The sequence below is a fragment of the Triturus cristatus genome, chromosome 10 (genome assembly GCF_964204655.1).
Source record: "Triturus cristatus chromosome 10, aTriCri1.1, whole genome shotgun sequence".
NCBI classification, from domain to species: domain Eukaryota; kingdom Metazoa; phylum Chordata; class Amphibia; order Caudata; family Salamandridae; genus Triturus; species Triturus cristatus.
In genome coordinates, this window is record NC_140593.1 from 114,436,549 (window position 1) to 114,449,097 (window position 12,549).

General features: G+C 46.0%; 1 protein-coding gene across 2 annotated transcripts in view; it reads right to left on the reverse strand.

Annotated features, from left to right (window-relative positions):
* The window catches only part of GADL1 (GAD like acidic amino acid decarboxylase 1), a 618,248-nt gene that overhangs the window by 188,006 nt on the left and 417,693 nt on the right, over positions 1-12,549 (reverse strand). The window contains exon 14 of one of the 2 annotated variants that reach the window (XM_085630571.1): positions 11,158-11,247. The exons of the other annotated variant lie outside the window; for it this stretch is intronic. Coding sequence (XP_085486697.1) covers positions 11,158-11,247 — 90 coding nt within the window. The remainder of the gene's footprint in view (positions 1-11,157; positions 11,248-12,549) is intronic. 2 annotated transcript variants of the gene reach the window in all.

Below are 12,549 nucleotides of genomic sequence, written 5' to 3' on the forward strand. Positions count from 1 at the left end.
TATCCACCATTTTTTGACCGATGCCCCACATTTGCCCCACATCTGCGAACCCACATATCCAAAATCCTCTGAATAGAAGAAGGATTGTGCCTCAATAGGGAGACTGGCATGTTCCTGGAGAGAAGCAGGAATGTGAATTCTATGGTTTCCTTTTTGCTAAATATAAAAGTTTAGAGAGATAGAAAAGCGGGTTCTTTCGCTAGCAAGAACAGCTAATGCAAGACATAATTGAACCTTTTCTGCAAGTGTATGCAATATGCGGTTTTAACTGCCCCAAGAGTTACTTGTTATAGGGTAGAAGGTAGAAGAGTCTTCGCCTTCACTAGGGGAAATAGGGCTCCAAGCATGTTCCACTTCATTTCAGAGGGAGTAACCATGGAGCTTTATGAGAAAGGTCAAGAACCTTCAATCAGTGCTTAATTTGAGCCGGTGGCTGCTAGTGGGGGCCATCAACACATAGTTTTGGGGACCGGTATTTTTTTTTCCAGATCAGGGGAAAAACACACAGACAAAGACGGCAAAACTTTCTCAAAGGGAATAAGCAGGGACCTGCAAGAGTGAGAGAAAAAGGGGCAAGAGTGTCTAGCAGAGGATTAAAGAGCTCCATACAAATGAGGGAGAAGGGGCGCGTATAGGTCCAGCATACAGGCACCAATAAATACAATGTGCACGGAAGGAGTATGCAGTTCTTTTAGGGTGGGAAAAGAAGAGAAGGAGTCTAGGTTGGTCAACACCCTTACTCAGTAGTGGAGCGTGGGTGTCTCCCAATTTGGGAAGTGGGGCCCTCACACACCCATTTGGGTGTCATGCTTCATCATAAGGCTTGCTCCTCGTCAGGCCGGCGCTGCAATGCCTGACGGGCACCCTATGAGGCGCTCTTTGTCAGAGATCTTTTTTTTTTGAGGTGCGTGTGAGGGGGCTAGTGGTGTAGATGTGAGGTTATGTGAGGAGAAATAAAATGAGGCGAGGTGGTGCTCCAAAATGAATTATAATCTGCGAGCCCACTTGTCTCAATTAAAACCAGAATAGGGATACCGCCGACTATAATGGTAAGTGTGTTCTCTTCTTTCCACACCCTGCAGGAACTGCATACTCCTTCGGTGCTACAGAGGATTAAAGAGGCCTGAGGTGGATTCAAGACTCCTCAGCCTTGGAATTCACCGGCTGATTGTTAATAGCACTAACCCCAGGCTTCTGAGCAGAGCTCTGGGCACTGGCGCTTTTTCTTTGACAAGTCAAGAACTGGCTGCAATATATTTAAAACGAAAAGAAGCAAAAGCAATATAGACTTGAAGTGGTGAATTGGGACAAGAAGGGAAAGTAGGAGAACTTTTAAAGCAAAGAGGGTTGCGAAGAGCATGTTGAAGAACAGGAGTGCATGATCTGACCATATTAAGAGGGAATAATGACTGTGCGTATTCAACTCATGCAGGAAAAAGAAGGCAGAGTGAGTCCTAATTAACAAGAAAAGAAAGGCTTATAGTTCAAAGCCGGTCCTAGGATGCTTGTTTCCGGTCCAGGGAAGACCTGGCTTGGCAGTTTGGGCTGGACTGTTCCCATGAGGCACAGGGTCAAGACTGATTTGCATATGGCCAGGTCTAAACTGGGGTGGCATGGTGAGCAAAAGAATGATGGATTTAACCCAGATCTCTTGACTGGGGTGAATGTTTTGATTTGTTCTGCATTCCGTCAATCAATTGTGTGTCTATAGTTCAAAGCTGGCAGGAAAGTCCCATGATACAGCAGGTCAGGAAGCTAGAGTTCCCTGGGAGGATAATCTGGGCAGACCAGATAGGATCTTGCACTATTATATCACATAAAGCATAAGCAGAGGACATGTTCATTATAATAAAGAGATGAAACAATAAAATGAGATCAGTAAAGTTAGGGGAATGAGCTGGTTTGGGGACAATCAATATTATGGATACAATCAACGCATCTGCAGTCTGCCGCAAAATGAGTCTCTAAACAATAATATTGTCGAAGTGCATTGAAAGTGCCAGGCTACAATGTCAAGCTTGCAGAGCCGTCCGCATGTCAACGTTTCTGATGGTTGATAAAACTCAAGGCTAAGGTTTCCAACTAAACAATGGCCTTGAGGATGATCTAAGAATGTCATGTGACCTTCTTAGTGAGATTTAACGGGTCCGTAATCTGGGGCACTCACATCCCTTTGTGCTCCAGTTATTGCAGGTATTCTCAAATGCTTCTGGTTGGGTTGTATGGCAGAGGCATGCTGCCCGAACAACGAATGCGTCTGAACAATGCATTCCGTCACCACGCATGCCTTTACCACGCAATTTCGTGGCAAAGGCATTACTGGTAAAGGGTCATACATGGTACAGAGCACACCCCATCCCTACCGCCCTGAGCCCTAAAAACTACCACGAGCCCTAAAAACGATCCCGACCTGAGCCCTAAACACTCCCCCAACCCTCCGAGCCCTAAAAATGACCCCAACTTCACCCTAGCCCTAAACACTACCCGACCGCTCCATGCCCTAAACCCTACCCAACCCCTCCTGAGGCCTAAAAACTAGCCCGATCCCCCCAAGCCCTAAAAACTACCCATCCCCACCAAGCCCGAAAAACTCCCCCTACCCCCCTTGAGCACTAAAAACAACTTGACCCCCGAGCGTCGAATAGAACCCTGACATCCTGAGCCCTAAAAACAACCATAAACCCCAAAGCCCCAAGAACTATCCCCCAAACCTGAGCCCTAAAAACAACCCCAACCCTCAAAAACTACCCCCAACCAAAGCCTGGCCCCAGCCTCACTTACCAAAATGGGTCCTCTCCCGATCCTTGCTCTTCCTGTGCCCACCCATCCCAGCATCTAGACCTCGCACTGCCTTAACCACACATATGCAAGGTTAAGGTGAGCGTGACTTTGCTTGAGGGGAAATGGCATGCATGGCTCAGCCCATGTTGTAAAGGCCGTTTCTGGTGTCATACTTGCCAATGAATGGTGTACAACCAAGTAACCCAGTATGTGGTAAATCATGGATTAACTACTAATACCACACATTTTTAAATGTATCCCATTGTGCTGTTACTTTATCTTCGGCTATAGGTACCGGTATATAAGATAACTACATTATGGTCAGACAACAAAGTGGTTGTTCATGCAATAAATTCACAGTTTGCGATGCAGCGCGCGCAAAGGAATTCGTTTTATTTATTTAAATGTGTACTTAACTCCGTTCATCCATATTCCGGTGTTTACATTTCCCCGCCCCGCCTCTCTGCCGCACCGAACTCCCTCCACGGGCCGCTACTGCCTTAGCTAGGTTACATGGCAATAAAAATCCTTTTTGGACCATCAAGTTACCCCAGACAGTGGACACTGGCTGCATGAAGGGTATTCAATTCATTTGGTCACACGGAGCCTTTATGGTAAGCCTTGAGAAGAACGTAATGATGCCCTTTAACCCTTCAAGGGGCCATTTGAATCCTGGCAACTGTGGGATGTCCTGGGAACGCTCTGCCTAACACAGGAGAACTTATCAAAGGAAATGTTGGTTTATTAGAACATTGGAATGTTGGAGGCTCCATTGAAAACAATGGAGTGCTCCGGGCTTATAAGGGCTGGTATAAGCCCGGAGCTCCAACATTCCAATGTGTCTTTGTTCACAGCTCTGGCTGTGAACAAAGGCTTCAGGGAGCCTGAGGGGATTTCAATCCCCTCGCGCTCCCTGAAGGGTTCGTTTTATTTGTTAGAACATTCTGCCCTCTAGTGGTAGAATGTTCTAATTGCCTTATAGCCCTTAGTAGCGGGGCTATACCGGCTTTTAAAGTCCCTCTGCTTTGTTAAAGTCCCTCGCCTTCGGCTCGGGCGTTTAACGCTGCAGCGGGCCTTTAATAGCCGGTATAGCCCGCTACGGCGGGCTATAAGGCTATAATATAAATGGTAAATGTTGGTTTCTGTTACGCCGAGGCTCCCTCTGGATCAGCTGTTTATTCTACCTCACGTCTGACACTCCAGTGGAAATAAGTTTGATGAAAACATAGGTTGAGTTTTATCGGATGAACGGTCACAGTGTCAGTGGTCAGTGACAGTAAACAGACACAGACTAGCATCACCGAGGGTGCCAACTCTGATGTGACTCTTTTTGAGTCAGATACAACATGATCCTCTCGGCACTCAACAAAACATATTGGACATCTGTGGCTAGTGCTTTAAAACACAACTTTAATGCAACACTTGTCTGCTGGATTAAGAGTGTCAATGTGTTACCTAAAGCTGCGACCTGAATCAATGAGTTCATATCTGAGGCTCCATCCAGTCGCTGAGGTACAAGACAGAAGTGTCCGCTATAACTTTTCCTCCTTTTATTTCAAATTTTAAAATATGTTTGTTAGAAGTTGTGAAGGCTCACAAATCCACATGTGTTTTTTAAGGCTATGTGCTGGACAAAGTGATTAGCTGGCTGAAGAGACGAACTAAAAATGAGAAGCCGCTGTGGAAAAGAGGCGATCTGACGTTGGTTGGTAGTCATCAACCCTGGCTTTTTGATCAAGTCCTCTTCCCATCCCGTCTTCGGTTAAGGACCACCCACGAAAATCATCTAACCAGCCCAAACCCACCCAGAATTCACCTCCATAGAAACTGCTTGTTGAGCCAGGCCTGAGACACTCGAACCCAGATTCTGCAAGTGGCATTTTGCAACCATTCATCAAGGCTAGTACCCCCAGACTGCCCCAGCTACCTTGACTGGTGGGGACGGGGAAACAACCTTTACAACGCAGTCATTACATCGCACTACATTTACAACGCAGTCATTACATCGCACTACATTTACAACGCAGTCATTACATCGCAACATCCTATACAACGTATGTCACTACAACGCAGCCTTTACATTGCATGTCACTACAACGCATGACACTACAACGCATGTCACTACAATGCAGGCATTACATTGCATGTCATTACAACGCATACCATTACAACGCATGGTACCCCTACACTATCTAACACTTACTCTACTGTTGCACCCCCTGGAGTTAGAATAGTCATTTTTACACCTACACTATCCAACACTTACCCTACGGTTGCACCCCCTGGAGTTAGAATAGTAATTTTTACCCCTACACCATCCAACACTTACCCTACTGTTGCACCCCCTGGAGTTAGAATAGTAATTTTTACCCCTACACTATCCAACACTTATCTTAAATTCAATGCAATGGTATGCGTTGTAATGGTATGCGTTGCAACGGTATGATGCGATGTAATGGAATGCGTTGTAAATGTAGTTAAAAAAAATTAATTGTAGTGGCATGCGATGGAAATGTATGCCTTGTAAAGGATGTTGCGATGTAAAAACTGTGTTGTAAAGGCGTGCGTTGTAAATGTATGCGTTGTAACGTCATACATTCGTGGGGAGGAGAGAAAAGTTTGTACCGCCTCCCCTTTCACCGTTTATACTCCATAATATCCCTGGGGATGGAGGCAATTAAATGGAAGTAGGATATGATGGAAACAGGTTGCACCCTCCCTTGGGACACTGGAAACTGTGCCCACTACCTTGAGTCAGGTATATATAAAATGTAAAGAAAAAGACCTCTGTCTTTGGACATTACTTAGGCTTAACCTCTTCTATGCCCATGACGAGATAGTCTCGTCATGGAGCGCGGTTGCGCTGTGCCCATGACGAGACTATCTCGTCATGGACCCCGCCCGCTAATACAACGCCCGGCGCAGGAGGGGGAAAGGGCGGGGCACTGAAGGGGTTAATATCCTCGTATGTAATATCAATGTATTCCTCAACATTTGTGCAATATTGGGTTGAGAACCTTAGGGCTAAGTCGTAATTGATTTATTTAATGTCTCGCATGCTCATTTTCAAACAAGAACAGATTACAGACTCTACCAATATCCTTGTGTGCATTTGAGGCCCTTCCTGTCCATTTTTCCAGTACCTTATTTAGTAAATAAAATATCCGCATATTATCTATCTTTGGGCATATAAGCAGGGTCGAGGCGACTCTAAATTAGTGCAGCTTCCAATGATACTCACGGTACTGCACCCTCTTACTTCTGCTGCTATTACCAGGGGGCAAATGGAAAGCAGCTTGTCAAATAAATGAACCGTGAGATGCTGTGTGCAGATTTCAACGCCCTCTGGGCTTTGAGCCAAACCCTTAAACATCTTCTAAGTTTCACCCACCCTTTTATTTGAAAGAAGTTGATGGACATCCAAGAGGAACTTTATTATACTGTTGTGGCTGTGATCCTATTGGTTCTGCCATCATCTTCCAACACCATCAACCCTCAACACCAATTTAGATAAGGAGAGTAAGAAAGATGCACCATTCCACAAGGAAACCTGACCTTTTGTGGTCGCCCATTTTCTACTCTTCATCTTTTGTTCATCAGTAAAACTCCACGGGGGCATATCAACAAGGGCTTTATCTCTGCTTTTTTGGCTTTAAAAGCCAAAAAAGCAGAGATAAAACTAGCGCCCTATCAGCAACACGGTGCTAACACGCAAATTTGCATGTTAGCACCCTTTTACTCTACGCTTCCCCTTGCATCTCTAATGAGATGCAAAGGGGGCGTTCCAGAGTAAAATAATAGGAGAAATGTCGCTAAGCGACATTTCTCCTATTATCAAGAATGTCGTTAAACCTGTTAGAGACAAAAAAAGCAGCGCTAAACACGGTTAACGCTGCTTTTTTACGTCTGGTATTTTTCTGACTTAGCCATGATATCCTATGGAAGGAGGATATCATGGCTAAGTTTGTCTGTCCCTATCAACAAGCTAACGTGAGATTATCGCTGGGTTTCCAGCGATAATCTCACGTTAGCCACTTAGCGTGAGGATTTTTATCGCTATTGAGATAAGCGTTGCTAATAGCACGCTATCTCAGTGATAAAAATCAACGCTAGCCGGCGATAATTATCCTCACGCTAAGAGCGCTGAGCGATAATTATCGCCGGGTGTTGCTGATATGCCCCCACATTCGATAAAGGCAATTGAAGATTGAGGACTTCACCCACTTACCACACCGACAGTACTGGAATGTCGGCAGCAGAAAATGTATTTCTGTTTTCTCAAATGTCTTACCTTGCTCCCATAGCCCCATCAAATGGACTCTAAAGAGTTTTAGGAGCTATCCCACTTACTTTTTGTGACAAGAAGTAGCATTCTTGCAGGTTGGTATCTGTCGTGGGCTCAGGTAGGCCCCACCTGATATCGCGCTATGGGGCATATTAACAAGCCAGGCGATAAAATTATCGCCGCTTTAGCGGCAGAAAACTGCCGCTAAAACGGCGATAATGGGCTTGATAATATGCTCTATGGAATTCCAATTGAAGCCCATGTTAAATGTGAAGGACATCTAACATGGGCTTCAATTGGAATTCCGTAGAGCATATTATCAAGCCCATTATCGCCGTTTTAGCGTCAGTTTTCTGCCGCTAAAGCGGCGATAATTTTATCACCTGGCTTGTTAATATGCCCCTATGTTTTTTGCGCGCCACAGGGCTGCTAATAAAGGGACATGACACTCATAGCTGGTGGTAGCAGCCGGAAGGTCACGAGCGACCCCGGCCTCTTTATTTATGCTCTCTGGCTACGCCTGGCCAGAGAGTGATACAATGTGTGGTGGTGCTTCCGGGAAGGGGGTGTACTGGCATAAGCTAGACCTCTACAGTATCCACTTCACTTTGATCGGGGGCCCTTTGGGAGGTACGCATGACCACTGCTACCCTACCCACACCGAAGCACCCCACTTCGATTCAGAGCACAGATCACAAATGGACGGTGCCAGACATATCACAGCAATGTCTTAGATAGAGATACATTCTAGAACCCACAGACTCAGTTGTGATCGAGATGTCTGGCAGACCCCTGGGTTACCGGAGAAGGCCCTCGCTGATCGCGATCAGTGTATATTGCAATATCAGACTTAGCAAAGTTTCAAGTGCTCACAGTTAAGTGTTCTAAGTGCTAGAACCCCCTCCTAGCTCCGGAAAATCCAAAGATATCCTGCTATTCAATTGTATGCATTAATTTAACTTCACCACTTTACTTCCTTATAAGGAAATGCATGTTTGTTCATAACTATCACAACATATACAATGCTAATTCTAACAGAGATATGTATAAATCTTATTAGGGCATGCTGAATGTACTCATAGCAGCATTTTCTCCGTATTTCTATTAAAGCCACAATACACACATGTTAGTGAATAACACATTTTTCGAGGAGTTTGGTGGGAAGAGGTGAATGAGAGGTCAGGATTCACATTAGTTCTGCAAGCAAAAGCGTTTTGAATGGTTGATTCATTCTAACCTCATACCTGCCTTTTTAAGCAGTGAATCTGCGTTTTCCTTTTTTTATTTGCTTAACTGTAGGCACAATACAATCACATTACTGGCTTTGGAGGCTGTCAATGCTTGTTATTGATTGGGCCTGCAGACAGTAACATTGTATGGCTGCCGCTGCACATCCAAATGCTATAATTCCGCTGTGGCTGCACAGGAAAACCGGCAGCATGGCGGTCTATGAAAATCACATCCATTTTTATTAGATAAACATATGAATTACCTACTGGCGGTCGCCAGTAGGAAGTTATAGTTAGGACCTATGTTCCATAGGAAATCCGCAACATTCTATTTGGAATATCTTTGGCGCCGGTTGACGAATCTTCGCAAAATTTTCAAAACTGGTGGGGCGCTCCGGTCCGCTCCTATCCTGAAAGTCTCGGGGTGATTCGTCAAGCGGGGGCCGAGAATAAATATAGATATAGGTATATAGATATAGATATATAGACATGGATATAGATATAGATGTGCATCTTACCTATTCAACCTTTTGGTACTTTCAAGAATTTACCAATGACTAGCTCAGGGACTGATAAACATATATTGCCTGTATCTTTTCAAGGTCCTCTCCATCCTTCCCATGAAAAAGCAAACTCCTGCAGAGACGCCACTGAGTTCTAGTTCAGTTTCCGTCCCATGAATCTCTTCCATCACTGTCTATGGGACAATACTGTATATCAACTATTGGCAAAGCCAAGAGGTCTTGCCTACGTGAGATCTTTCGGCTTAGCCAATGTTTGTTAGCCATCTTGCAACATGGCTTCAAGTAAAGAGAAAAAGCTGTATGACACAGCCAGCGTTGACCGCATCTTAGCGTTTTTCTTTTTTTACTATCAGCCCTGCTGCGCTGAAGCCAGCGTTGCTCTAAAATATGTCTAACAAAACATTGACAAAGTCAATAGGTCTAGCGAAGGCAAGACCTATTGGCTTTGCCGATGCTTGTGCACTGCTTATCACAAAATGGAAAAAGCACTCAGAGAACCCCTCGTAAAATGTTGTCTCAGACCTCGCACTAACCTCTGACAAGCCTGGGACCATTCGCTACATTTTTATGCTTATTGATTTTATTTTAGTGGTGTCCATAAAACACAGTCCTAGTACTGTAAACAGCAAGATGAGATGTGATCAGCATGTGAGGCTGGAGGCATGCTTTTATATTCAGGAAGAGAACTCAGCACAATAATGCCTACAAAGAGACACAGCACCACAGCAGCACAGTGGGGGGTGTCAGTGCTGTCTTAACTCATGGAAACGCTGGGCAGTTGCCCTGGGGCCCCACGAACGTAGGGGCCCCATGCAGACCAGAATTTAACACTAATTTTCTGTTAAACATTTTTATTCCTGTGAGTGGTTGCATAGGCAGGGCCCAGTGCAAGGCTTTGACCAGGGGCCTATAATACTGTTAAGAGGACCCTGGGTGTGGTGGGTGAGGGTAAGGGAGCCACTAAGGATAGTAAAAAGATTGAGAAGAAGTGTGTTCAGACGTTCTCCGAATTGCTCCACTGATACAAGGATGCCTGATGCATCATCCACCTGGAGGGATGCCACGGCGGAACACTGTCCACACCTGCCCTCACACACACCCTGATCATCCACCTGGAGGCATGGCATGGCAGAACCCTGCACAAGCCTGCCCTCACACACACCCTGATCATCCACCGGGAGGGATGGTATGGAGGAACCCAACCCACACCTGCCCTCATACACACCCTGATCATCCACCTGGAGGCATGGCATGGCAGAACCCTGCATGGCATGCTCTAAAGGAGCCAGCATACAAGTCCCTGCCACACATCTGCTCTGCAGATGGAAGTCCTGGGAAGGTTTTTAGTTCAGCCTGGAAGAGCTATCTTTGGCATATGTAAAACAGCATGAATATTGCATGCTGCAGCCCAATGTGCATTAAATGCACCCTCATCCAGTGCTTAATTGGAGTCGGTGGTTGTCGGTGGGGGCACCAGCACTCATTTTTGTGGACTGGCACTTATGTTTCCTCATCAGAAATTAACAAATAGTGAGAGAGCAGCCCCATCTGGGACCCGCCTGGGTCACTCCTCGCCTGGGCCCACAACCCCAACAGTATAGCTACAAACGGCATGCAAACCCACCCACACCTCCACCCCCTGTTACCTCTCGCTGGTTCGTCCTCGTGTTTACAGTTTGTTACCTCTTCCCAATTTTTTCACTGTCGGACACACATGTGGGAGGACATCCCTACCCCCCTTTGGTAAGAACTAGCTCCTTCAAAGCATCATTTGACCCCTTCACATTGCCTGTTTCTATCTCTCCCGCCTGTAACCATGATCATCCACCTGGAGGCATGGCATACACACCCCGATCATCCACCGGGAGGGATGGTATGGAGGAACCCAACCCACACCTGCCCTCACACACACCCTGATCATCCATCTGGAGGTATGGCATTGTGAAACCCTGCTCATACCTGCCCTCACACACACACCCTGATCATCCACCTGGATGCATGGCATGGAGGAACCCTATCCACGCCTGCCCCCACACACACCCTGATCATCCACCTGGAGGCATGGCATGGAGGAACCCTGCCCACACCTGCCCTCACACACACCCTGATACTGGCAGCAGCAGATTTCATGATCTTCTCAGCCCCACAGTACGTGACATGGTCACCCTTTAAACGTGGGTCCATCACCGGAGCACATTCCTTTTGAGGGCCTTCCGCTTAGAAGGGCCTGAGACTGGAGATTGCTGACAAACCTCTCCCTTGATCTAATATCCTCGTTGCACTAGTTACACAGGCAGGTCGTTTACAGGAATTCAAAAGCACTGCAACGACCACTCACCTGATGAAGTTTTTCCCAAAACTCAGGACCTTCCTCCATTTTTCGTAAACTTGGCGGAATGTACCAAAAGCAAATATTTGAATATTCAGGCTGTTGAGAGAGGAGACAGAAGATATTTCAGTAAATAAGTCTTCTGTTTTATTTGGGTAATCTGATAGAAGAATAAAGTGATTAAGCTACCTCTGTAATGAAGAGGGAATTATTTGACTGATTCGAAGGTATAGCCCGCATGGGTAAAATGTACCACGTGTTATTAAAAGGTATAGAAATTCCTCAAATGATGATTATGAACGCTGGTTCAATTTCACTGAATAAAGTCAGTGGTAGCACTATGTACCTCGCTATCGTCAGCATCAGGCAGACGCGGGCTTACCCTCTCCATTACTATCCCAACATCTTCTCCTGCTACCATACCTGCCCCTTTCCACGTCACTGTGTTCGACCCCCTGAGCCTTGTCACACTACTGCTGTCTCTGCCAGTGATTAATTTGTAAAACATTAAGGGGCAGATCTACAAGGAGGTGCCACAGCGGCACTTCCGATGCACAGGGATGCGACATATTTATAATAATATGTCGCATTCCTGTGCTCTCCCCTGCGCTGGCACACAAACTGCAGCCATGCGCCGGCGCAGGCACCCTTGCACCATGGTGCAAGGATGCCTGCGTCGCGGGGAGATTGTTTTTGAGCAGGAAGGGGCACCTTCCTGCACAAAAACAATCACTACAGGCATTTTCCTCTTTCAATGCGAGCTGTAGAATGCAGCACGCTTTGAAAGAGGAAAAAACGAGGAGAAATGAAAACATTTCTCCTCGTTGCACCTCGCTACGCCTCACCTGGGGAGGCGTAGCATTGACACGCATTTCCAGATTTACGATTACTCGTAAATCTGGAAATGTGTCTCCTTCCATGGGTGTTGCGTGGGAACACCCACAGCAACAGCCATGGAACGCCCCTTTCACGCAAAGTGCTGCGTGTGAAGGGGCAGTATTTACAAGGACAGGAAAAGTCACGCAGGGTGGCTTTTCCTCTCCTTGTAAATATGGAGAAATGAAATGCGACTCCAGTACGTCACAAAAAGTGATATACTGGTGACGCAGGGGGTTGGCAAATCTGCCCCTAAGTGCCAAGGCCCTTCTCGAAAGGCCACTGCACCACTCATTGCCCTTGTCAGTGTCATGACAGTACAAACATAACACGCAACCATCACACTCCTACAAGTGTGACAATGCGGACTATTTCAGGCCACACAAAGCTGTAATAATAGCATGAAGAGGATATTATTATTTATTTTCAATGAAAATTGATTTAATAAACCTGGTTGTTGTGCTCCTTTCAAAATTAAACAGACAGCGCCACCATGTGGTGGACTGTCACTAGTGCCGGTGCTGA